The sequence below is a fragment of the Nipponia nippon genome, unplaced genomic scaffold (assembly GCF_047370975.1).
Source record: "Nipponia nippon isolate SJK-2023a ecotype South Korea unplaced genomic scaffold, ASM4737097v1 scaffold_5, whole genome shotgun sequence".
NCBI classification, from domain to species: domain Eukaryota; kingdom Metazoa; phylum Chordata; class Aves; order Pelecaniformes; family Threskiornithidae; genus Nipponia; species Nipponia nippon.
Window position 1 is genome coordinate 10,386,759 of NW_028262369.1, and position 26,728 is coordinate 10,413,486.

Here is a 26,728-nt window from a genome sequence, read left to right on the forward strand (position 1 = left end):
GTGTATTTTGAAGGCTGTCTCTTGCTTAGTCCTGTGGCATTTTTAATACTGACATGTTTTTCCTTTATCCTCTTAAGAGAAATATTACAGAGAATAGAAAGAAGGGCAAATCCTGTAAATCTAAGCATCAGTTCTGAAATGCCATGTATTTATCTGTTCCTCTTTTTAGATAGCTGCATCTGGAGATTTTTCTTCATCAGTCAAAGATATACAAGGATCTTTCTTTAAGGAAATATCTCTTTCTGATTTATGGAAGCAGACTGGATATAATTCTTCAGTGATGAAAGAAAAAGAACTAAGAAGAAGCCAGGTAAAAATTATTATGCAGTTTGCCTTCCACTGCAATTTTGTATGATGGGAGAATAGGAAAGGTGTTGTAATACATATGTGTTCAAGGAACATAGGTAAAAGGAAGGAACTTCCCCAAATACATCTTAACATAAACAACCAGAGATCACTTAGAGCTTAGGCAGTGTTACAAGGCAGTGTTACAAGACAGTGTTACAGAAAGGGAAGCATTAATATGCTGAGTTTAAAAGTCTTCAAGATTCTGCCACATAAATTTTCTCTTTCTAGTACTGTATTCTAGACATTTGCAGGTACAATCAGCCCTTTTGCTCTGTCCAGAGAGTTGCAAGGTTGGACCAGATGATCTCTAGAGGTCCCTTCAAACCTAAATTATTCTGTGGGTGTGTGCCATGAACATGTTTAACATCATCCCATAGTGCCAGTCAGTGATGTCTTGTCTTGTGAAGAAGAAATTCAGCACTGTATGCCAAACCTTTTGGTTGGCCAAACTGGACCATAGAAATGCCTTTAGAGTACCTAGGAGAGTTAAGCATACAAAAACCTTGCAGTAGTTATTGCCTCTTATACCTGAATTACCGAAGCTTAACTTTAAATATGGTGGGTTTTATTTCAGGCTTTGTATCTGTATGAGTTACTGTCTAAGAAAAACTATCCTGTTGACCTGCTAAGGTATGGATGATAGTCTCTCTTGAAATGGAGTTTAGGTCTGGTTTTGTGATGAGTGCGACTTTGAGGTAAACATAAACACCATGTGGTTATTTTATACTGTCTTATGTTTATTCATTCCTTGGTACCACAGGATAATTCACCTTCCTCATTAAAAAGGGTCTCCAAATCCAAAATCTGGATCAAAGTATTGCAGAGCTTTTGGTATTTTAGGGCTTAGTCAATACTTTTCAATTTGATTACATTTTTACTTTCAATAGCATTTCAGTTACAAGAAAGGGGAAAGAGAGGTGGTCAAGAAACTGTATCTTAGGACATGGTTGTGGGGAGTAAGGACTAGATCCTGCTTAAATGTTCAAAAGATTGAACTTTGCCTTTCCTATCAGCACAGGACAGCTTGTGAAAGGAGTAACTTGTCAACTCATTGAAAGTATGGGCACAGACTTTTTTTTAAACACTTTAAAATTCTTTGAAAAGAATCTTCATCTGCTTTCTCCCTATCAGGTAAAACCAAAAAAAGACTTTGTGTACATAAACATACTACCCAATATCCAAACTGTAGGTGAATTAGAATTTGGTTAATTCTATTTTCTTTTTTTTTCAAAATCTTGTGTGTGTGAACTTGTCTGTTAACATATTTCATTTAAATCTTTTATATGTGAATTAATCTGTTATCATACTTCATTTTGACAATTTCATTTGTCACTTACAAATTGCAAGAAATTTCTACAGTCCTTCTAACTTGCTAATTCCTGAGTAATCTGTTTGGAAATATATATAAGTTTTGAAAACATACAAATGCTCTCATGCACCCAAATATACGATATTTCATCTCTGATGTCTACAAAAATAAAACTCTAAACTACTTTAAAAAAGCCAAAGAAAAATGCTCTCTGAAGATAATACGCACAGTTTTATATATGCTAATTTATAAGCTGTAATAAACAAACCATATTTTCATTATTCCTCAAAATTTCCAAATGTTTAAAATCTTAAATTTTTGTTGCTTTTAGGTTAATTGTTGGGCTTGGAAATTTTGGAAAGTCTCCAATGCATCTATTCCTCCCTTCCTCTTACTGGTCCTTCCGTAAGTTACATCTTATGACATCTTAAGTTACTGCATTCGTAGCAGTACATTCAGAGTAGTCCTTCTGAGCACTTTTTTAATAGCCTCTTCAGTCCTGAGAAAACTCATGGTTCAAACAAATGGTAATTTATAAAAAGTGGTCACTGACTGTAGCCAAAATCTGTGTCAAGTGAAAGTTGGTAATACCTGATGTCTTTTAGTGTAGCCCATTTTTGTCAAAATTGTGGATTCCTTTGCATCCTTGAAATCAGTCCCCCATGAAGTGCTCTGTGCACAGACTGAATCACGGTGCAGTGGTGTGGCAGCAATGAAAAAGCTTGTAATGTTGCTGCTTAAACTGTTGCCGATGTCTGCTAAAATAAAGGGGTTAATTCATTGGGCTTTCTTGAGCATAATTATTTAGAACCACAAAACTAACTTAAATGTAGTTTATAATGGATTTTTCTTCTTTTTCTCCTCCTTCCCCCCCACTTTTTTTAGGTTTGTTGTTTTTTTTTTTTGAGTGGGTATGTAAGACAAAGCCATTGGTACTGCCCAAGCATATTGCTCTGTATGGTTAAAAACATTTCAGTGTGTTTAAAGACATTTTTGTAAGTTAGCAAAACTTTGCATTATGTAAATAGCCAAGTAATATTCAGTGACAGCCTTTTTCCTTAGGAAAAAAATAGTAATTGTACCTTGATAGGAATTCCTGAACTGTACAACTTGTTAATTCCCCTTTTTCTTTATTTTTCTTCTTACATGCTTAAAGGGATAAAAGGGAATGAGAACTATTATTTTCCTGGAATTTTTTTAATAGAAAAAAAGTAAGAAAAGAAAAGGATTCTGTTTGAAAAGGCATTACTCTATTTAAAAACAATAAAATAATAATAGAAAAACTTTAATACCAGGCTTTCTACAAACTGCAGCACCAAGTTATTTGGCCAACAGTTGCGTGTTGCTTGTTCAGGGCCATCGGAAGTTGCTGGTGCTCTTGCCTACAAAACCTGGTAAGGCTAGGCTTGCGCAGCTTTGGGATATGGCTTTATTTGCAAAGGTTACCTGCCACTCTGGGTGGAAAAGAGCATCATTTTGTTTAATTTGGCAGGCCTTCTTGGGCTTTGATAAAAAGGAAGCCTGCTCTAAAACTACTTGTCCTTAACCCACCCACCACATCTTCATTTGTCAGAGAATTATTCCTAATAAAAAGGAGAAAAGGGAAAAGTTTCTGAACTGTAGAGAGTCTTGTTTCATATGGTGTTAAAGCATCTCAGAGCACTTTCATCCACCTGCAGCTATTTATAACCCTTAGCCATTTTTTGAAGTGAGGTTGATGTGCTGATGAACTCAAAGAAAAGCTGTAAGTTAAAGTAAGGTGTGGATTGATTGCAACTTTTCTGGCCTGGCTGGTTTATAATTTTTCAAATCCAGACTAGTCTAAATTTTTCCGTCATCACAGATTTTGTGGGTGTGGTTATGGGTGTATGAAGGTCAGGCTTACATTCTGAGACCATTTGAATTCTTTCTGCAGGATTGAGTACCTGGAGTATGTCTCAGGCCCTTTGTGTGTCCCTTTCATTGAAAGTCTGGGGAAGACTGAGATGGACCTTTTGAATCCAGGCCTTCACAAAAAGAATGCTGTCCTGCAAAAAGTACAGGAGTGCTTGGTAGGTATGGCTAGGAGGGGTCAGCAGTGGAGGGGAAGCTGCAAAAAAAGTAATCTGTAATTAGCCACTGACAATTCCAAAATAAGTGAGAGTGGTTGATTAGTTTTCTCTCCCTTTATTGTCATGCAGTGCATCACGAAGTTATCCTGCCTATTTGTACTCTCCAATCTGCATGCGCAAGCTCCTGGTCTCTTCTTTACAGACAGCAACCTGAGACAGAGGCTCTCCTGCTCTGTGTTTGTGCGGTGAAACCATAGCTGATGGACTCTGAGAGCCCCAAAGGGAATAACACAGCATGCTTGTTTCTTCATCGTCACAAGCAAGAGCAGCTCAGACTATCACCTAGCTCAGGGAAGCTCTTAGTGCCAGGGCCCCAAGCAACATGCTGTAGGTGACCCTGATGAGCAGAGGAGTTGGACTGGGCGACCTCCAGAGGTGCCTTCCAAACTCAGCCATTCTGGTTCTGTTTGCGCATATTACTGTACTGCATTTCATACACTAATGTCAGTCACCGTCTACATAAGGTCTTGACTTACCCATCTGTATTCTTATGATTTTTTGGTATACTGTTTCAATTTTATTGTTCCCTGCCTAAGGAAACCTTTTATAGCTTTCTTAACAATTTTCCTTGACTCCATGCATGTTATGAAGTGTTCTCATGAAATGTCATTGCTGACCACAGTGAACTGGCCGGGACAACCTGCAGCTGACCCATTTGCACCTGGAGCTATTCCCCCTCGCTCCAGGCACTGCTACTCCTTTAGACCTGTGTGTGGCACACGAAACTGCATGGGACAGGTGGTGATACCGGGAGGATTTTGTGACTTCTGCTGTCTGGGAGCTGCAGCAGTCACCCGTTTTTAGGGGAAACTAGTTCTTTGAAATATTTATGTCCTTACACATACTAACCAGCCCTATAATCCCTAGTGTTTTGGCAGCTGCTTGAGAAACCCCTCAGAGCTAAGCCTTCTGACAGCAAGAGCTTGTGGCCCCTTTGCCACAAGAGGCCACGTAAGGGCTCCGCTGACAGGCAGAACTGCACCACCTCTGCAGGTGTTGGGTGGTCACCTGGACATAGAGATTGTGGCAGGAGATTTAGTTTTAATTATTTTTTATGTGTGCTTCAATATGGAATAAAGAATACACTGAAAGCTCTGACAAGTGCTTATTAAATATCACCAGTTGCACTGGTAAAAGCAAAAAGTATAAAGCAGTCTCGGCAGAAATTGCAGATTAAGTTGCCAGTGCAAACTGTTGTGTCTTTGTTCTTTAAAGGGTCACAGAGCTTAAATGTGTTTTGATGCAGTTGAGTGGTACAGGGCAAGAGCCAAGATTAGCTCTGCCAACAAGGTAAATGCTTCTTGTTTCAGAACGGCTCCATTGCTGATGAATATGATGTTGACCTACTTGGAAATCTAATCTGCCACTTACCTCCAGCCTTTCTGCATGGCAGAATGTCCCTGAAGGCAATGGCCACAGCCCTTCATCAATTCAAACTCTGCCAACAGCTCAGCCACAAGCAGAAGACTGAAATTAAATACAAACTCCTCGAGTTATATGGGTAAGGTATTAGATAGACCACCTTGCTTATGCTGATGGTTAAGCCATGCAAATACCAACCGTTTGCTTTGCCCAGATAGAACGGCAATGAAAACAACACAAAGCTACTTCTATCACTGGCTGAGCTTGGGGTCTCTGTCCACTAGAATGGCATTTCTGTTCTTGTGTGTAACGTGATAACTGTGGAACAAAATACAACCACAGGGGCACCCTGCATGACTTAAGTCCCAGAGGAAAAGGAGAGAAAGTGTAATGTTTGAGGAGGGGCAGGCAAACAGACTCTGACATGGCAAGAGAAAGGGCGTTACAGGCAAAGAATGGCGCAGGAATGCAACGAATGGGAAAATGGAAGTGGGATACTCAGTGTGCTGGTGTGAGAAGAGAAAAAAAGAAGACTGCAAGCGCCTGTGGCAATGGGAGAGAGCTAGAGAAGAAGCAGAGGGATATAAAGTTCAACCAACTGAAGCAACAGCGTCTTAGATGTCATTAATGACTCCGATTAGGAGGCTGATTGGAACCACACTGCTCTATCAGTCATGCAAAAAACAAAGCTGTCCTCTATCTGGCAAGAATATGCTGTTTCTCTCTTGTGTTGTCTCTTAGAAGTATGTTGCATTTGAAAAGGGAGACTGAATGCATAGTTTCTAACCATCCATTCAGCCCCAAAGTCTGTCACTTGATCCACCTAATCATTTTAATTGCTCATTCAGTTTCCTCCTAGTCAGCATTTTTCTCATAATAGAATAGCTATATTTTCCACCAGATCCCATCCCTGCATTAATCCTCATACAGATCCATTTTATTGAATCATGACACACTGTGCTAAATAAGATTTTGTTTTATTTTATTTTATTTTATTTTATTTTATTTTATTTTGAAAATATTTGTCTAGTCAAACATCCTCATAGTGGAGCAACAAACCAAATAAAGTTTTCTGTGAGAACATGCACTAGTAACAGATTTGTTACTGCCATCTTCTTCAGGCTCTTTCAGGCTGAAAATTATTTATCCAAGTGCTTTCTTAAGTCAACCACCGACTGGGTTGGCTAACATTTGTCAGATTCGTATCAAACAAACACGCCAAACATGCATAGTGCTAAGCTACATACGTTTTGAAACACCCAGCACCACTCAGAACTGAACCTGAACCTAGTTTTTAAGACCTGAAATTCCTACAAATAATTTAGCATGTTATTTCAAGAGATAGGGTACCTATCATGGAATTGATCTCTCATACAGAAATGGCATAGGTGTCATTAGACGCGGCTCTCCAAGGTGTTAGATCTGCCTTCCATAACTCTTGACATTGCAGATGAATGAAATAGCAGACAGTAAAAATACAGAGCTAATAAGGTATAGATTTAAATCTTCTGTTCCATCACCTATATTTCATGTTTCTGTCCCTTAGTTTTAAAAAGGCAGCATTAGCAGCAGACTGGTGCCACACTGAGTTACTTTCCTGAGTTGTTTAGTGAACTCAGTCTTTTCAGAATGAGGGGGAAACTGTCCACTTCTCCTAAGTGTGCATGGACCTGTTTTTCAGAAATGTTGAGCACCCACAGCTCCTGCTGACATCAGGGAAAGTTACAGTTGCCCAACACCAATGAAAAACAGCCCCTGTACAGCTGCAAATAGGTAAATATTGGAACAGAGGAGGTTTTTTTTTTTTAATTTATAAGCAAGTACTGGCAAGTATTGCTTGCTTGAAGTGTTAGCCACATTGGTCCTTAGGATAAGATTCTTGGAAGAAGGATGGTTTCCGGTTTGGTTATGAGGTTTCTACTTCTCTTTTGATACCATTTTGCAGACTACTTTTGCAGTATGAACCTGATAGAAAATGGCAAATTTTCTTTTAAAAAAATTATTCTTTCTCCTTGCTTGAAAACCGTAATGCTGAGAATACTGTGACTATTGAGGGAGAGAGAGAGCTCAGTTACCACAATATTTGAAGGCTTTCTCTGAATATATTGAGAATTCTACTAATGCCCCATATATCACAGAGAGATGAGAAAATGCAATCTAATGTTAATAAGCATGAATCATCACATTGGCATAAAAGTGTCTGTTTCCTATATGATACAGTACTAGAAAAAACTCTGAAGTTTTTGTATAATTTGGATTGAGAACATTCTTCATTAATATAATTTTCCAAAATATTTCTTCAGCTCCCCAAACAACTGGACAGCTGAAACAACATTAGATGTTGGACCATTCATCGCTCTGCTGTCAAAAGGGGAATTAAACGTCCTTGCTGAAAAGGTAGGTTTTTATTATAAATTTTAAATTTGTAAAAGATAATGTTAGAAATTGGATTTGTGAATGTAATAATGCAGTCTAAATTATGTAACCTGCATGCTAAACTATTTAGGTAAATAATTCTCTTGGCAAGGAACCATCTGTTAATGTTTCACACGTTCTTGACTCCATCAAAATTTCTAAGATTTCTTCTTGAAAGTAATAGTAATATAAACAATTATGTGCAAGTATACAATGTTAATTGTACATTATCATGTAGAAGAAAAAATGGTGCATTTATAGTGACGGAGACTCAGACATGTTTAGTACTTTACACCTTGCAGTGTTGTTTCCTCCATTTCCCTGCCTTCATCCATAAAAGTTATGTTTCTTATCCTGTTAATAATGGGATCATACTGATCAAATTAGCATTTACTCATGTGGCCCTTTGCCCTAGGGCCAGTGTAGCACACATAACAATAACTGATAGCCTCAGCGTTGCACTTTATAGTTTCTTTGCCCTCTTTAGTTCTTATAATCTTATACTTTTTATGTATAGGAGTAAACTATACTGGAATGAGGAATACATTCTTCAGCAGAAATATGTGAGCACAGTCAGCAACTTTTCCTCAGGAGATAATGCTTATAATTGACCAAACAGAATAGGACTCTTCAACTGAAAGGAAGGTGTCTAGCAGGGTGGAGGAGAGAGGTCAAAAAAGCCTAAAAAAGGGGAACAGGTTAAAGTTATTTCTCATAATTTAATTGGGTCCCTATAGTCTTACACTTATCTGGCAAATTTAAGACAAACAAAATAAAGGACTTTCCGTCCTGCATATACTAATGGTGGCATTCATTGCTACAGGTGGGTCTGGACACAGACTCCAATCAGGCAGTGCTCAGGTGTTGCCAGAAGCTGAGAGGGCATACAAGAGGGAGAACCACTCAGAATTTGCTTTGTTTCTAATTTTTTCCCCCTCAAACATATGCTGTTGACCTTTCAGTAGCAGCCAATTTACTCTCCTCTTCTGAAACATCTGCACAAATAGGAAGGAGGCTGAGCTGTTACTATCCCCTACTTTGCTGAGGTGTGCACAAGTCTTTCTCTGCAAACCGATTTGTTTTAAAAGGGAGAAAGAATTCTTATTTGTTCTTTCTTTCCCTTTGAAGTTCCCCGATATCGTTTTACAAATAGCAAAGACAATTGGACTAATTTCTTCTGCTGAAGAGCTTCTATCAACTGTGTTTGAATCTGTCTCCAATTCCACTGCCAGCATCGAATCATCTCTCACCAGACCCGGTCAGTATTTCACCTGGTATCTGTGCAAAGTGCCAGATTTACAGTAGTGCCATTTTGGGCTGTGACGGTGCAGTTCAAACAGACTTTGTTTCACCTTGTCATCAAATACATTCTGAGAAGTCAGACAGTAAAAAGCAAAGCATTGAGTAACCTAAAGAGGTTCAAACTTTTAGCAAAAACAGTGAGAGTCTTCGTTCTGTTGCCCGTAGTTGTCTCATGCATTGACCGATTGAAACACTAAATTCCCTGAATTGAAATTGAACTGAAACACTTAATTTCATTACAGGATTGTATGGTTAAGCATCTCCTGGAACGTTCCTGAGTGCACAAAGGAAAAAGATGAATGATTTGATTTGGAGGTTTTTGTTTAGTTTTACTTTTCTGTTTATTTTTACTTTCCTTTGTAATCTAAGTGAAAATCCTTGTATTAAAAAGCTGCAAAGGTGACAAGTTGCTGTTGTGCCAAGAGATTGCACATAGTTAATCTTTTGCCAGACATGAGCATATGTTGACTCGGCTGTTCTTAAATCTGACATTGGTGGCACTGTTTTCTCTGTCCAAAGGGGTAAAGTTTGTTATAATATAAAAGGTATTTTAATTAGCAACCAAATGAATCTATTAGAATTTCTGGTGACAAATGGATCATTTTCTTTGTATAAGGTACATACTTTGACTAGATTCTATTATTACAATAACTGTATCCTTTCTCTTACTTGAAATTCACCCAGGCAGAATTTTTAAGCTGTGCCATCCTGTGCCATGGAAAACAACCCTGCAGTGGGGGAGGCTTTTGAAAGCACTAATGAGAATTTAGACCCCAACAATTTCAAGGAGTTTGGTACTGTCTGCCTTTATGTCTTTGAAAATCTCCCCATTGGTTCTCTGCCTAACAGAATACAGGTCCAAGCTCTCAGCAAGCCCTGAGCCACCATGGAAATCCATCTGCTTGTATAACAGTAACTCTGAATGATGATTACGTGTCTCTGGGAATGAATTTGGTCCTGATAATGCTGTATTCATTTACAGAGAGAGACAGAGGGTGTTCTACAGAGTTGTATTTTTGCATAGCCTGGAAAAAACCATGACCTCTGTTGATCAGAGGAGTCATTACACAATTATCATGCTCTAAAAATGCAGAATCGAGCTGGTGGAATAGCATAGTATTAGTCCATCTGTATGCATGAAATTCACTCTTCCTTGAACAAGTAAACCATCAGATCATAAATCATATTCCTTTAGACATGGGCCACAGGACTAAAGTTCAGCATCAGGTATTTCAGTATGCTTGTGTCCTTACGTGTGCTTTTTTAGGCCTCCGGATCACAACAATTTGAATCCCAAAGACTTCTCTAATCAGACTAACTCATGTCCAGTGCAGTTGCACAGCTGTCTCATCTGCATTGCAAGACCAATATAAACCTGCCAGTGAAGCTAAGGATCTTTGTCAAAGGATAACTTGGCTCCAAGGCTATGGAGGCTTTTCGTTCTTCACTTGGGGTGCACAAGCTCACCTGAGGGGCAGTCTGGGAGATGAAAAATTGAAGGACTGTTTGTGCTAGTCTAAGAAATACTTCTGCAGTCCAAGTGTGGTATTGAAATTCTGTTGCCAAACATAATCTTATCAATGCCACACAACTCGCACGGTGGTTTCAATATGGAATGAAGTTTTATGGCTGATTTGTAAATCACTAGAAAATTGAGTATTATGAAAATGGCTCTAGAAAAACACTGATGCTCTTCATGCTACCAACCTGCTATTTTACACTTCCCACAGTCCAGTTGTGAGCTGATGTTAGTAGCAGTAACAATTACCAGTGAGAGTTCTTACATCTATGTCTACATCAAGATAAAAACAAAGGTGGTGCTTAAGGCAAGATGGAACACATGAGGCAAAACTCAGTGTGTCTGAGATGCAACCAGAAAGCAGTGGCAGTGCTGGAAAAAGAATTCAAGTCGCTTACCTCAAGCACCGAGATGTTAGATGTTATATATATAATATGTTCTTCATCAAACTAAATGTGATTATATAGCAAAAGGAAGAGTGAAGTAGCATCAGATACAGGAAGCAAAGCCAGGAGTCTAATTAGTATTTCCCTCTGTAATCGCACCAATGTATCTGGTGTGTTACAAATAATAAAATCAATGTTTTTTCCAAGAACACAAAATATTAGGTTTTCATGACTTGGGGAAGGGAACTGCATTGTGTCTGGATGGGTAGTATTTACATGATAAAAGCTGACCTTTTGCAGCAGGGGAAAGTGAAACAATGCAGCTTCACAAGAGGGCGGTGTAAAGGGAGAGCAGAACATCAGCTGGTACAGTGGAAGCTGAACAACATTTTCGTTTGCTCAACAGATTCAATCTTTTCAGTGTTCTACCCACTACTGCAGCTTCCTTTGATGCAAATAAATCCCTCCTCTGCCTCCTTTCAAAGTACAAATCTACTTTGTACATCCTCGCTTTAATTTATTTATCTGGGGGAGCTTAGCTCAGGCACAGCATCTGTGAAATTCTTGCTTTTTACTGTTAATGACCGTATCTGAAGACATGTAGGGATTATTTGGTTTAGATAATTATTTAATAAGGTTTTCCTAAATCAGTGACAGGAGAGAGAGCAGCAAGCAACCACATTAGGATTCTAATTTCTGCGTTCCATCAATATTAGAGGTAGATTATGCCGACAAAAAACAGGATTTGTGAAAACACACAATGGAAACTGTCTCGTTTGATCATGCATATGGCCAGAGCCTGACCGTAAATACAATTTTTAAATGGAGTTTTTCTGTCCAAACAGTTCTGTTGTAAGTGAACAGCCCTCTCTCAATCCTGACATTTTAACAACATGCTTGACATAAAGAACAAGCACTGTGCTTCTCTGACACATCTAGCTTCTGTCTTCACCTTGTTTAAATGTCAGGCAAGTCTTACAAGACATACATCTTTGTCAGGGTATTTCAGAGTAAAAAGACCTCTTGTGTCTGTTACTTTGCTGTTGAGCTGGATTCACATATGTGCTGTTTGAACGTGGAGAAGTTTATTCAGCTGCAACTTTTTTTTTGTGAACAATGACATAGCTATACAGAGGCTTCCACCCAGGTCATCCCAAAGATTTGCATTTCATTCTTCCTCAAGCAAGGCTCCCAGCGAATGGTGGTTTTACCTCAAAATAAGCCCTTGCCTGGGTTTTGATGCCTTTAGAGAATTAGACTTGAAAGAAACTTGCACGATATTGGTTACTCTCACTGTGCACATCCAGAATTTAATTTTATTGTGGCATCCTATATTGTAACTGTTCTGAAATATATGTCTGCTGCTATTTTCTTTTCCAGCACGCACTACCTTTGAAGGACAAAGAATATAACAAATTTCTTGCAAGTTAGGCAAATTCTAGTTTTATATCCAGGATGTTAACAATGTAAATATTTAAAGAAATTATTTCATTGCAAGATAATTAATTTATCAACATCACATCAGCTGCAGTTAATTCATAGTCTGTCACCCTCTTAAATCTCTGTATAGCTTTGATTTCTTTTTTTCAGTCTCCTTGGAGAAAGTTCTTGCTATTCGACTTTTTTTCCAGATTGCCTGGGAACCAGAGCTCCTTCTTCAGATGAAATTATTAAATTAGCAGAAGCAAATGTCTTTTGGTCAGTTCAGGAACTGAAATGCATGGATGCAGGGACTTTTGACAAAAATGTGGAACTTCTTGGGACTGTCTCAGGTTTTAACAGCTCCCAGCTTATTGCCTTGAAGGAAAAAGCCAAGCAGGTAACTATCCTGTCTGTGAAGGAAAATTAAATCCATAATTTGATTTGCTGTTATTGAACTATGCAGTTCTAAAATAACTGTGCTATGGCAATGTCACTACTGCTGCAAGGATATCTATTGTTTATTGGAAAAATAATGTGAGATGGTGATAGAAGACTATTGCCCTTGCTTTAGAGTCAACAGGTAAGTAGTTCTGAGCTATTTGCAGCTGAAAAACTTAAGTGCTTTTACTTTTGAATTGCTTTTCAGTTACTTGCTTCTCACTTTTCTTTCATAAATGAAAAATCAGCAAGCAGTACTATAGGCTGTTGATTGGCCTGCTGAGAATTAAGCTCAGAGTGTTAAACTGTCTACATCAATGTTCAATATAGTTTATAGTGGTGTAAAACCAGACTGACTGAAAGAGACTGTTATTAGCTGAATAAAGCTCATTCTCCCACCTTCTTGTCACAGGCAGGGACAAACCCATCAGTGGGAGATTTTAGGGAGGAAAAAAAACCACATGCATTTAGTCTGTCTTCACTAGGATGTTACTGGTGAGTGCAAGTTACAGAAACACAGCAGAGAGAAGACCTCTATCTTTGCCAGGTGGTAGATTCATGGAGAGGAACAAGGCTGCAGTCTCAGCTCTCCTCACCACTCCAGCAGCACCGCTGGCACCTCTTTCTTTCAGAGTGTGGCAGTGCAGCTCCGAGCTCCTCAGAGAGGTCTCTGCCCTGGGCTCAGCCTGTACTTGATGTCCATGCTGCAGCAGCAGGGTGGGAGGCCAGGACTAACACTTCTCTCTGTCTGGCACTGCAGCGCAGGATCTGTGCTGGAGTACTCGGGGCAGAGCGCTGCGTTGGGTGCAGTTCAGCGTGCTGTGCTGTGCCTGGGGCAGAGCATCAGCAAGGTGTCTGGGCTCCGAGCAGCACTGCCTTGGCCACCTGTGGGCTGGGAGGGAAGTCCAACCACGCTCCATCCCTGTTGTTGGTGCTGCACTCCTTCCTGGGGGTGACCTCCTCTTGCTGCTTTGTGGTTGCCTGCACTGCCAGGGAACAGGTACTGTCCCAAACATACTTTTGTTTCAGCAAGGAAAAGCCTTAGGGTGCAGTCAGACAAGCTGTTTTGGTTGCAGAAAACTCAAGAGGTGAAGAGATTACCATCCCCAGCCTATCTTCAGCTTCCTGTCACCAGCATCTGCTGGAGGTTATCTGCTCTCTGCTTCCATCTCTGCGTGGCTAGCTACTCTGTAATCCCATTCTGTCAAAATGATCCAATGTTTTAAAAGTCCTTTTTAGGCTCCATCAGATCATTCTGACAGAATGAGGTTAGGAAGCATCTCTGAGTGCAGTTGGCTGCAAGTAGTACGAGTGCAGATGCTTGGAGATCTGAGGGCTGTGACCTCTGGAGGAAAGCAGGAGCAGGGGCCAAGGTGGACCTGGGCAGCATCTCCTTAAACCAGCAGCTGCAGCCAGAGTAGTGGAGCTGACCATGACTTTTGGCTAGATAAGGCCACCAGTGCAGTTTTCAGCAGTGAAGCTCAGCTTCTAAAACTCCTGAACTGCAGGTGCTCGAAGAGAAGTGGCACTAACCAGATTTCCAAAAGCAGGTGGTGACTGCAATTCCGTCTCTGGTGCCTTGTTGCAGTAGGATAACAGCCCCCTGCATCAAATGCATTCTTCGCAAGACAGCTTCCCTCTGTCAGCACAGAGACGTGGGTAGGAAAAGGGAAAAAAAATATAAGTCTAGAAGAAAATAAAAACAGTGCTCATCTGAGATAGTGGGAACTAAAATATTTTACAGCAGTGCAACATACTGGTATACTTACAGAGTGATATCTGTTGTAGAGAAATTGCCAACAAGGTTAATACACTCCTATCCCAGCTATATTCAGTTCAAAGATATACAGATCTGTAGTGCACTGAATGAAAGCATATTCTGTCTGTGTGAGTGTTTGTAAGACAGATTGCTGCTAGACAAAGACAGACTTCCTACATATTATTTTGCAAAATGCAACATGGTATTACACTGAACATGAAGCATGAGAAATCAGGTAGTACAGGCAAAGCTCTTTGAAATTATGTGCGTAAGATCCTGTTGTGTTATTAACTAAAGGGCATCTTTGATTAAAGGTTTGATTAAGCCAGCTTTAATTTCTCCTAAATGGATTGATTTCCCCTAAAAGAAACTGTGTACTACTCATGGTCCCAAACTAATTCAAAAAGTCTAGTTATCAGATTGTGTCTTAATGAAAGTAAGAAGCTTAGCTCACTGGTAAGTGGAAGGTCTCCAAGCTCTGTGATAGTAACAGATGTATGGATCTGTAGTCTCTAGGTGAATGAGGACAAAGGCGTGTTTCAGTTTCATGTGTTGTGTTATTTATATCGTTATGTCTGAGATTTCATCCAGCGCTCTTGGATAATACTATTTATGAAGTACTTCAAATTCTGTAGTTTATGACCTGGAACAGGAAATAGACACACGACGTTTTTAACTGCGTGTGTTTCACACATCTCTTAAGCTAGAGAATTAAGAGCTTTAAAATTGGGCTAATGCTTTTTACTATCTATTTTCTTTGGAAAAGATTGAAATTTCCCAGGCTTAGACTCTTTTTCTGTTTCTTTATGACATCGTAAAACCAACATAAAAGGTCCAGTGGAAACTCAGTCAGGAGGTACAGGTCCAGCAAAGCATCTCTTAAACAAATCCGTAACCCAAGGGTCATGGTGGAGAAAGGCACCTTGGCAGTCCTGAGGCCGCTCTGTGTTGGATATGCACGTTGGTATGAACAGCAGATAGTCTGCAACTCTGCGTAAGGAGTATCTTATTCCGGAGATCTGGCCCCCTTTTTTTTTTTTTATTTTGTGCAGGTTGTACAGCTTCATATGTATCTGGAGGTGCAAACACTTATTTAGTAGGCAACTGCAGAGATATTCCTTTGGCACGTCCTTACTAGCTTTGACCTTTCTAATTTTTTTGAACAAAAGTTAAATTGTAGCTGTCCTGAAAATGGAAAAAATATTTCCATGAATCAGACAGCATGAATGATTAACTTAGCCCAGGACTGGGCTTTTAGTTTTATGTTCCTATGTGGAGTTAGCAGCACAATCGTGTGCTAGAAAACTGTCATGTATTGGCTGACAGAATGCAAAGTTGCTGGAGTACATGAGACCTTTAAAGGGAGCTTTTTTTTTTTTAATGTGTGCCTGTCTTGTTCAAGTCACTTCTTCCTCCAGCCAAAACCCGGTGTCTCTTTTCTGTAAAGACAATTGGCCACATCCTGAGAGATACTAACCATTGACTACCATCTTCTATCATTTCCAACTAAATGTAGTTGACAGTTCTGGCCTCTCCAAATTCAGGTCTTGATGGACTTTCATTATTCATTATTCAGGCAGACCTTTTCCTGAAATCAAAATTTTCTTAGGGCTGATCTGTGACAGCTTTTGAATCACTGTAACTATATTACAGCTAAAGTTAAAAGCAGTGGAACTTGTCAGTTTAAATACATTGGGACTGGTATAGAAGAACCCCTGCTTATTTCTTTGTTTTTACAGAGCTTTACAGATTTAACTGTATCTGTACAAACACATTAAAATTTTTTTTTTTTAATATTGTATGCACACAAACTAGAAATCAGAGCTTTAGGAATTGGCTATTTGTTTGTATTACCCAATTCTCTACTTCGATTTCTGCTTTCCTCGTCAATGACTGAGTCAGAATGACTGGTCGCGAAAGCAATTTAAAGTCACTCCACCGGAGCGACTGCAGCTGGTGTAGAAGCCTGGGTAGTCCAGGCGCTGCTTTTACGGTGGTGTAACTGCGGATCTCAGCACAGACTCGCATTTTTATTGTTTTTAGTGGTACTTGCTCCTACAGCAACACTTCCAGCAGTCCCTGCGCTGACTTATCAACAAGCTCAAGCTGTACAAATTGCAGCATTTTTAGATAAACTAACCATTATTAGTGTAGAACCTAGAAAACCTTCACAATACCTAAGCTTTGCCTTTTGTGTGCAAAGAGGCATACTTCGGGTATAGGGACTTTTAAAACCACAGGGTTTGAGAATGGTGTATGTAGAGGAAGATTCATAATGATCTAACAGACATTAATGAATCTCTTCTAAAGGTTTGGGGATCGCTGCCAGACTGGAAGAGTTATCATATTGTTTCCCTGGGACGCATTGCTCTGGCACTCACCGAACATGAAATCGAAGAGCTGGATTTGCACTCTATCGACACCATTTCTGTACTTAGTCAGCAAACAGAATGGACTCTTACCCAGGCAAGTATGTTATTGAATGTACTCCTGGCAAAAGGCTCTGGATTCGTGCCCTTTGGGACTGTAGTCCTGGCATCGCCTAGGGAACAGATACAGCAATCCACCCTACTCCCTGCTGCTTTTCTGCAGCTGTCACCCCAGGGAAAGTGGGCAGGTAGGTCAGCACTGATGCCTGCCTGGCTGTTGGCTTCCCTGGTGAGATGGCCAAGAGGACATCAATCAATATTAGTTGTGGTGGTGGCTAGTGTGTTCTTTAGCACTTGCCCACTAAGTAGTAGAAAGAGGTCAGCAGCTCCTCTCACACTGGCCCCAGAACAGACACTACTGCTAGGAGATCTTAGCCCTTCCTAACTAAGAGTAATCCCTGAAGAGGTAGTGCGCCCCCCAACCCCAGCATCCATTGCCTTAGAAGCCTAAGTTATTAGCAGATATGCTCCTCTCATCTTCCTTTCCTTGAATAACTTCTAGTTATGCCAGTGAGACTTTCATAGTAAGAGTTAAAAGCTTTTATTTGTATATGCAATTGGCAGCATACTTCTGACTGTGTGACCCATACCATCAGGGCTCCTCGGTTGCACAGATGCTGGCATGGTTGCAGCCAGCTTTGGCAGAATATCACAAATCTGGTTAATAGGGTCTTGTTCTGAAGAGCACTTTCAGAAGGGAGCACTTGGGAGGATTTTATACAATACTAGTTGGCTTTTGAGGTTTCCCGCTGTCACTAAGAATAGCTAGTTAAAAGAGATTCATCCTGCCTAACTTCAGTTGTCTAAAAGTTAGGCACCTAGTTTAAGCTAGTCATTTGAGGCTCAGCATTGTGGATAGATGAGGAAATCTTGGAAGATGCTTGTTTCTTTCACTGACTTTGGAGGATGCCTCGGTGGCAGGCTTAAGCTAGACGCACAATTTTAAAGTGGTTAGTTTAGGATGAGCACCATCCTAAATGACTTGCGCTTGCAAACGCAGTTTGGTACCAATATCCCATTCATATCTGAAAAATAATCCTGAACACAGGTCACTGCCTCTATGTGACACTTATATAAGACAAGACAACCTGAGTATTAGAAAAACTAAAAATTTCATATTGATCCCTTGAGTAATTTATGTTCTAGCAATTTAATTGAATTGGGCAGTTCTGCTAGGTGCTTCAACGCCTGTTTCTTCTGGCAAAGTGTTTCTTTGTGGCCCCGGCAGAAGAGGTACAGAGTGCTTTCAACTCACTTGCACTTGGGAAGCGGTTGTGTAACAGTGCCCTGTTTAAGTGTCACATACAAGTGGTGACAGTGCTCCTCCTGAAGGCCACGGCAAAACTCCCAATTAATTACATTGGGGAGGCTCAGGATTATATATGGTCCACAGCTTCTGGTAAGATTTTGAGCTTCTAGTAACAAAACCTTCAATTATGTTTACTCTGTTCATGCATAATATCTTACTGCTTTTGTAGGCAAGGTCTATTTTGCAAGGTTTTCTAGAAGACTCTGGCCAGACGATCAGTACACTAAAAAGCTTTGATTTAGTTGGATTAGGAGCTATTCTCTGTGCTCTGAACTCCACAGAAATCATGTCCATAAGGACTGCTGAATTCAGGTACTGCATTTGATACTTAATGAAATATTTATTAGTATCTCTATTGATAAAATGTATTGTGCAATTTGTTTTCCTTCAAGATTTCCAGGGCCTAAAGGACACTTCTTTACATTTTAAATGCTTTTAGAAAGGCAATAACCATTATGGAAGGCGTACACCAGTTGTTTAAATTATATTCTGTTTTAGATTTCCTCTGCCATTTATATCCCACCATTTAAGTATCACATTGAGAAACGCAGGTTTTTGCTCAAAGCAGTAAACATTTGTATGCAGTTTGTGTACATACATTTTAACTTGAAAATGGGTTTACAGTCTTCTTACAGCAGACTAAGTATATTCCAGGCATATTTAGTATTGCATGTAATTGCAGCATGTAACATTAACCTTGTTGCCTTTTGCAGTGCTGCTGTTGCAAGAATTGGCCTGATGTTTTGTAGCACCCCTGTTCTGAGACAATTTAAGAAGATGACAGAATCTGTGTTTGGCACTGCTACCAGCTGGAACGGTTCTATTTTACAGGAGATTGGTACTATAGCAGGTAACAAAGTTCAGACTCCAGATGGTGATGGTTCTGAAGCATTGTTATTAAGCATTAAGAGACAGGTTCAGGTAGCAGTGCCAGTTTTTTGCTAGACTGGCAAAAAACATTTCTTCCAGAGAGGAGTCACCTGCAGGGATGGACATCCAGCAATTCCATTAGCACTAAGGAAAAGTTGTGGTTTTCTCCATAAGGTTCTCTGAATCTGCTCAAACCGACTTTGGGGAGCACTGCCTGAAGCCAGTTGGGTCCTGTAAAGTTGGAAATGGTAAATCAAGGAGGGCACAACCAACCAGGATTTCAGACCCAGTCGCTGTTTGTGAACGGCGCTGCTACAAGAGTGGCCGTATTGGGTCAGAGCAGTGCTCTGGCTGACCGAGCATCCTGCCTCCAACGCTGGACAGAAGGGGCTGCCCAGGGAAGAGCGAAAGAGCAGGGTTAGCCTGGAGCGGTGCTTCTCCAGAGTGCTCTCACAGCCTCGGAGACTTCCTGAGCCAGAGGTCACACACAGTTTTGTTCATGGATTTTTTTCCCTGTGATTGTTTAACTGCGCATTGAACTCTCGTAAATTTTAGCATCCCCGATGCCTGCGGCAATGATTCCACACTGTGAGTACCTAATGGGTGAAGAAGTAACTAAGTAACTCCCATTGCGTGCTTACGCTCCCTAATCTCACATCAGAAGCTGTGAACAAGCATTCCCTAATAACGCTGCTTTTGATTTTAATTGATTTTTATCATTGTCTCTTTTGTCTCTTTCCCAAGCTAAAGTAATGCAGGTAGAGTGCATTCCATACCAATGGTTAAGGTCAGATGATTTGTAATGTTGGAATATAATGAAAGAAACAAAACAAAAAAAGAACCAATATCTCTCTATATAACACACTGAGTAACTCATTTATTGGATATTTTGTATAAATGCTTAAAATTTGTATTAGCCTAAAAATAAATCTGATAAAAAGAATATTAACTGAGTTCTGTTCCTATTGGGTTTTTTTTAGGTGGTTTGAATGTGGATGAATTAAAAGCTTTTGATAAAAACTTGATGCCGTATTTCCAGCCAATAGCAATAAGACATATACCTCCTGAAATTTTCCAAGTAAGAGCTCAATTACTGAAGAAGTAACCAAATTTCTATTGTTTTTACTCCAGTATAAATAAACTGCAGCACTGATTTATAGTTTGGTTGTGGGTTTCAGGAAGAATTTTTCTATGGTGTGTTAAGCGAGAGGTAGTCAAGGGTCTGAAACATTAACTTTCAGCTATATCATCTGTATTTGTGATGCCCATGAAATATGCTAGACAAGCTTTATTTATTCTTCAGAATGCGTCCCAAGGAAAAAGCAAAGATCTAGGGTCAGAAAGCAAGGAATGGACTCTCTTTCTTCCAACACTGTATTCAGATCTGAGTTTTCTTCTCTGTTTATTAACGTTTGCAAGGATGCTATCATAGCTAAAATTTCTCTGCTGACTATGTAAGAGCTTTTTTATTATCCCAAAATCTGGCAACATGCTCCTGAGTTAGCTCTGAAAAACAGATTGTACATGCAGATATGGATCGGAAAGGAATTACATCTAATTACAGCAGTTTGCAATGTGGACCAGAAATTAGAACATGGATCTTGAGATCATTGCCCCAGACTTTATTTGACTTAGTGACAAGATTAATATTCTGCCTAGGCTGGTCTCTTTCAGATGCTCAGGCAAGCAATGTACTTATGGACAGATGAACTAAACAGATAGTTAACTCTGTCAGCTTCCATAAAAGAGAAAAACTCCTTGAACACTAGCTGTTCTGCACAGTACCACTGACAGTTTAGATAAGCCTGAAATGTCCTTAGTGAAACTATTTCTTTGAAAAACAGGCGAAACTGAAGATCTATGGCATCTTGTAGCATTTCTTTCAAATAGCATACATTTTAGTAATAATAGTAATCATACTACAAAATGTGCTTAACAAATAACAGGGCACCTTCTCGGAAGAGTTTTCTGTATTTGAAAGATTCAAAGCAGGTTTTGGTTTTACATGGGTTTTTTATAACTTCATTTTATGGCTGTATACATTATTCAGATTTTGATTTATGAAAAATTACATCGTATTATGGACTTTAATTGAGTTAAAAAAAGGCTTGGTTCAAAATTTCTGGACCTGTAGGCATTTACATGAGTTTACTCAGTTTGAAAGAGCACACCATTTGGTAGATAATGAAAAATCGGGAAGGGTTTGCTCCATTGTCTGGCTTATTTGGAAGGGGAATTTAGTCTTTCTAAAGTAGAACCTGGATGCAGAATTGTTGCAGCAAAGGCGGCTTGTTGTGTAGGAGAGCTGAAATTCTTGTGACTGCAGAATGTTAACTAGAATCAAGGCAATCCAGCATGCCCAATACATGCAGGCTTCACAAACTGGTTAATTGCTATGTGATATAAGATAATTACTGTAAGATTATGATTGCCACGTTTCATTTTTAAACACAAGCTTTAATATGACCAAACTTAGAAGATTTTCAGTCTAAAAGAGAAAATTGAATAATGAGATTAAAGCATGGTTTTTTTCATCTCATTGCTCTACTACTAACTATAATCAAAGGTCAAACATAGGTTCAAGTGAGGTTGCTTGGGAGCAGATGTAAGAGGAAATGAATGAAAACACAAGAGGATCCACAATGTCATCAGTCTTTGAACAAATCAGAAAAGAAATGGCTGGAAAATTAAGCTCCAGCGACATATTGAAGAAGTGTCCAATACAGTGTTGGCATAGAAAGCTTCTCAAGCTGTCAGATCCTAGCAGCAAAGAGAAGGGTGAAAGATAGATGAGTGGTCAGTGAAGTAAATGAATGCAGAGGATTTTTTTTAAGCTCTATTGAGCTCTTTTATAGCAACACAATGTTGAAGGCTACTTCCCCTCATTCCAAATGCAAGACAGTGCTGCCTTCTGATTCCTTACCTGCCCTATATAATTGACAGCCTAAACCAATTTTTCTGGCTTTTATTACTCCCAGGCATTGTCCCCAGAACAAATAGCAAACCTGGGCCCTGAAAATGCCGCCATGGTTACCAGATCGCAGCGTGAGCGTCTGAATGCATCACAGCTCCAGAGCCTTCAGCTGGCGCTGGACGGAGCCAGGACAAGCGCCCCAGAGACACAAACCAGTGCAAGCACTACCCAGGTGGTGCAAACCCCAGCTCCAAGCGGTGAGTAGATTCACTCCCTCCTCCGGCTTAGAGGGGAAGGACACACACACCAGTGGGGTGTGCAGTCTCGCAGCATCCACCAGAATCAGACCTGTATTTTGAAGGTGGGTTACAGTGAATTTTCTGATCAACATTTTAACTCATGCCTCAAATCACATGCCTGACCAAGACAAACAGCGAGGATGTTGTTGGATTTACCCACAGCAAGAGATAATGGAGGAAGATTGTCAGATGGCATTAGCAGCTATATGCTTCCAGAAGCATTACACTATGCTAAGCACTAGCTTGTGTAAAATGTAGTCCAAAACAGTAAGTTTTTCCTTCTCCTTCTTTCCCATATTCTTTGCCTAAATTTAAGGCAGGGCTCTCCATCTCTGGACCTTCAGATCACAACCTTTATCTGCAGGAGAACCTTGTTTGCAGAGCTGCAAGTGGGAAAGGAGGTAGTGCTGGGGTGGATTAGCATCTTTATCCGGACTGTAGGACCCCTTGAAGAGTTTTTCACGCTCTTCCCATCCTATTTGCAATTAAAGCCTATTAGTACCTACGCTTTGGTGGTTTAACATTTTATTTCTCCATATTGCAGTTTATACTGGGCAAGTTACGCTGGCAAGTATGTTAATGGATGTTTTACAATGAGTGAGAGTTTGCACATAGTCAAGCCAACATTGAGAACTTATCCCTATCAGACAGCAAATATTGTTGTTTCCAGCGACACCAGCAAGACACAAGCTGTTGAAGAAGAGAGAGGGATGTTGAGCTGCTAAAATGGGAGTAAGGGGGAATAAATTGCTATGATGCCCTTGCTGGAATTAGAGCAGACCTTCCCAGAAGCACCGGAGCGGTGGTCTCAGCCCAGCTCCCTTGCGCATGTGCTAAAGGGAGGAGTTTTCTGGGTAAAGATCACCTGAGTTCTTGAGCTTCTCGTTCATCATTCCTATCTCTAGTGAGTACCACCCCTATGAAATGCTTCTCTTTAGACCTGTGTATGTTAAACTGGAAGTGACCGTTCGGACTGGTGTCGTCTTTTGAGCAGCTGAAAGCAATTAGGATTCAGATGCTGGAATTTGCTGCACCTCTTTGGGGTGGTGTAGATAAGACTGTACTAGACCTGAACTGTATCGTGACACTAAGACGTAATGCTTTCTGCTTTTCAGGTGCTCCTTGTTTGAGTGGCTTCAGCATCTGGTTCTGTGCTGTGTTTACAGTGCACCTGCCTTTCTGAATCCACGATTGTTAAGCTTGAGGTAAGTTATATTTTCAATAAGAGGTAGCTTTATAACAGAAACAGTTCACCTGTAACAGTGAACAACACAGGGTGAAGGACTGTGGGACCCCCTTCCTGCTTTGCATACAGAGATAACAATTCCTGAATAATTTTTCTGTATTACAAAGGTGTCTTGTACCTCTGTTAGACTATCTTAGGCTCTAATCGAGGGGAAAGCACTTTATCTTATCTTTACTGTAAAGCCAATCTTAACAAAAGTATATTTAAAATTCCATGTAACACCAATCCTTTACTGCATTGTTATTTGGAACATGATATTGGTATTAATCTGTATTTTGCCTGTTCCAGTCTATTGATAAGATTATATTCCACAACTGCTTTGATAATCTCCAGTTAAAAGAATGTTGCCATTAACTTTCATTGGATTTTACCATTTTGAGAGGCTAAAATGTAACGAGAGCACTGGTGGGCTTAAGGTATAAATTCCAATTAAGCAAACTGAATGCTTAAGTGTTCTACTTAGTCTTTAAGACTGCAAATCAAGGTATGTCAAAAGACTTAATATTTTTCTTCGCTTTTTGATTTTCAGTGTCCTGGAGCTTACGAAGGAGATGCTAGAGATAAAGAGTTGCAGCTCAGCATGAATAGTAGAATCAAGAGGCTCTGAGATGCCTCAGTACAAAGTGATTAATTTCTTAAAGGCAACACTTTCATCTGCAATCATGATGTGACGTATCCCCTTTCCCTACCTTTACCATTAACAAGTAACACAGGATGCCTCCAAATACTTCAGACAAATTTCAAAAATCTGTCTCATGAGAATATCGCTGAAAGATATGCTTACGTGTTAGGGAAGAGTCTGAATGACCTAGAGGACAGGTAGCAGGTGACTGTTATTTGGAGGCTGATGTATTGTACCCAGTGCTTTTTACATTGGCTAATTTGGTCACACTGTTGTATCCATCTATTGGGTTTTCTTCTTGTGCTTTGAGTGTACATTCCTCCGGACAGAGGCTATCCTTCTGTGTGACATAGTAGAAACCGTACTAAAAGTTACTGTTGTTGCAATAAAATAACTTCATCTCTGGGCTGCTGGTTTAAATCCTGCTCAGATAAGAAGTGATGACGTGTTATTATAATTTAAGCACGTGTACAAAATGTAGTTCCCCATGGCTGTATGTATTCAACACAGAACTGTTGACACAGAGGGCATGGGCAATACTATTAGTATTGTACGTGACAAAATGCTCCACGGAAACCTGCTTATGTTCGTCGTGAGATAGTCCCTTCACTTCAGGAGGGGTTGAAGCGTACACCTGGGAATGGTAAGGGAAAAATGTTCACTGGCTCTACATACTACCAGGACTGCCAGTCCAATACTTTCCACAAGCTCTATAATAACTAATTTCTCATAATTATAAACCACAAATATTTTCATGTGTTTTATCAACATATGACTTGCATGTCTAATGTTTTTCATGCCATGCCTCAGTATTTTAAACAATGGAAAAAACAGATATATTAAAAATCCTCTGCATGTGAACATACATTTTGATGTTGTTCAACACGGAATGCATGTACAGTTCTCCCTGTTGCCATTGCAAAAGTCTTTATCTTTTCTAGACTAAAAAAGGCAATGCATAGACTTAAAAGTTTAGCTTTTTCATTTAGGGCTGTACTGTAGTAAATGCCTTGTAAACTTCTATTTGTATTTCTTTATGGCAAACATTACATCTAGCTTCTCAGCACTGAAAGAGTAATTGAAATTGTGCTACAGGTGGGGAGGCAATAGGAGTGGGACTGAGAGGCAGAGCTAGAGGGAAGAGGCTTGCTGCTTTTGCTGCTGCTGGGGGAAGGGTGAATGTTAGCTGCTGCTGCTGTTGGGAATAACAGCTCCCACCACAGTCCCATATATTCTGTAATTCCTGCAGCAGCAGGAGCCAACCTGATTTTCAGGGCTTTGTTATTGGCAAAGTAGGCAGGGAGAGCATGGCCGTTTTTCACCCCTCCTGTTCCCTCTCCCCCTTTAGCAATCTGTTGCTCTAGGAACTGCCTTTGCCTATAACTAACCCTGGCAAGTGTGACGTGATGTTACAGGTAATACTACCTGCTTTAGTTTTGCATTTCACGAGCAAAGAGCTACTATCGCTGCCAACTGCCTTGCACCTTTTTCTCTCATGCTAACGATAAGATTTCAGCTTTTCTCGCTGTGTTTACTTTTCTGCATGTAAACAGTAGACTGCGACATTTATTTAAATAGAAAAAAAATTGTTTTATCAATCCCAGCAAATACATGCAAATGCCCACTAAAACCAAAAAATGCTTCAATGGATCAAATACATTATAAAGATTTACCTGCTTTTTCACATTAAAAAGTTCTGCCTCATTTAGATGTCAAAGTACTAAAAGGGTGTTCGATTTCTAGAAATTGCCTGACTTGAATTCTGTGTGCACTTCAGTGAAGATGCAGGAGAATATTTTCCTAGTGAAGAAGACAGTCAGCATTTCCAGTTCAGCTGTTTAAGTCAGATACGTGACTTAGCTATACCAAGCACTTCAAAAATCTATATGAGCTGAAAATGATCTTCTTCTGTCAATGTACCTGGGAGTGATTCCATCTGCAATTATGTGAGTCAGAGTTTAGCTTTTAATTGGAGCAGGAGTGAGCTCTTTGTTTTGTGCCATCTGTGCCGTAATTTCTTTCAAGCACAAGTGCTTTTAAATAGCTGAACTCCTTGATTATTTATTTATTTTATTAAATTAATAATTATGTTAATAACTTTGGCATTGCATTTACATTTGGTCAAAAACATATCCATTTCTTACAAAAGTAGTGTAGGAAGGGTAAATGTGGAGCACCCACTTAATGCTGTACCTATTTCGCGGTGAGATTACAAATCCTATTTCGTTCGTAAGATGGTGTGAGCGAGTATTGTAGGAAAGCAATTTTACTTTTGCCAATGTACCTCTTGTAAAGGTCACTGATAGAAAAACCCATTCTACGAAAACTGTGATTCATGAGATACCTCCCTCAAAACTGTTGAAACTGAATTTCTGTGGGAAGAATAGATGGAAAGGAGAGAAAGGGATGGAGAGTGCTAGTATGCATGGTATGTAATCTGCTATCCATTCACAATCTGGCACACTTCCATTGCTAAGAGGAAACCGAAACATGCACACTTCCCTTTTTACTTCTGTGGAACAAACCACAGAACCCCTTAATGCAGGCATGCATGCCATAGAATACCACTAGTCATATGGATCTGTCCCCTGTGCATATGTATACTACATACAAAATGCATATGATCACTTTCACTGGAATGCTTCATGGGGAAAAATGTCTCCCAGGC

At 39.8% G+C, this 26,728-nt stretch overlaps 1 protein-coding gene across 1 annotated transcript in view; it reads left to right on the plus strand.

Moving 5' to 3' along the window:
- Positions 1–24,886, plus strand: part of OTOA (otoancorin) — a 41,563-nt gene extending 16,677 nt beyond the window's left edge. Inside the window, exons 16-31 of the mRNA XM_009467897.2 lie at positions 170–310; positions 923–978; positions 1,362–1,479; positions 1,989–2,062; positions 3,573–3,708; positions 5,079–5,269; positions 7,434–7,527; positions 8,674–8,803; positions 12,384–12,571; positions 16,682–16,837; positions 18,279–18,421; positions 18,823–18,959; positions 19,960–20,057; positions 21,958–22,150; positions 23,308–23,397; positions 23,968–24,886. Of these exons, the coding sequence (XP_009466172.1) occupies positions 170–310; positions 923–978; positions 1,362–1,479; positions 1,989–2,062; positions 3,573–3,708; positions 5,079–5,269; positions 7,434–7,527; positions 8,674–8,803; positions 12,384–12,571; positions 16,682–16,837; positions 18,279–18,421; positions 18,823–18,959; positions 19,960–20,057; positions 21,958–22,150; positions 23,308–23,375 (1,923 nt within the window). The 3' untranslated portion in view covers positions 23,376–23,397; positions 23,968–24,886. The remainder of the gene's footprint in view (positions 1–169; positions 311–922; positions 979–1,361; positions 1,480–1,988; positions 2,063–3,572; positions 3,709–5,078; positions 5,270–7,433; positions 7,528–8,673; positions 8,804–12,383; positions 12,572–16,681; positions 16,838–18,278; positions 18,422–18,822; positions 18,960–19,959; positions 20,058–21,957; positions 22,151–23,307; positions 23,398–23,967) is intronic.
- Positions 24,887–26,728: the final 1,842 nt, after the last annotated feature.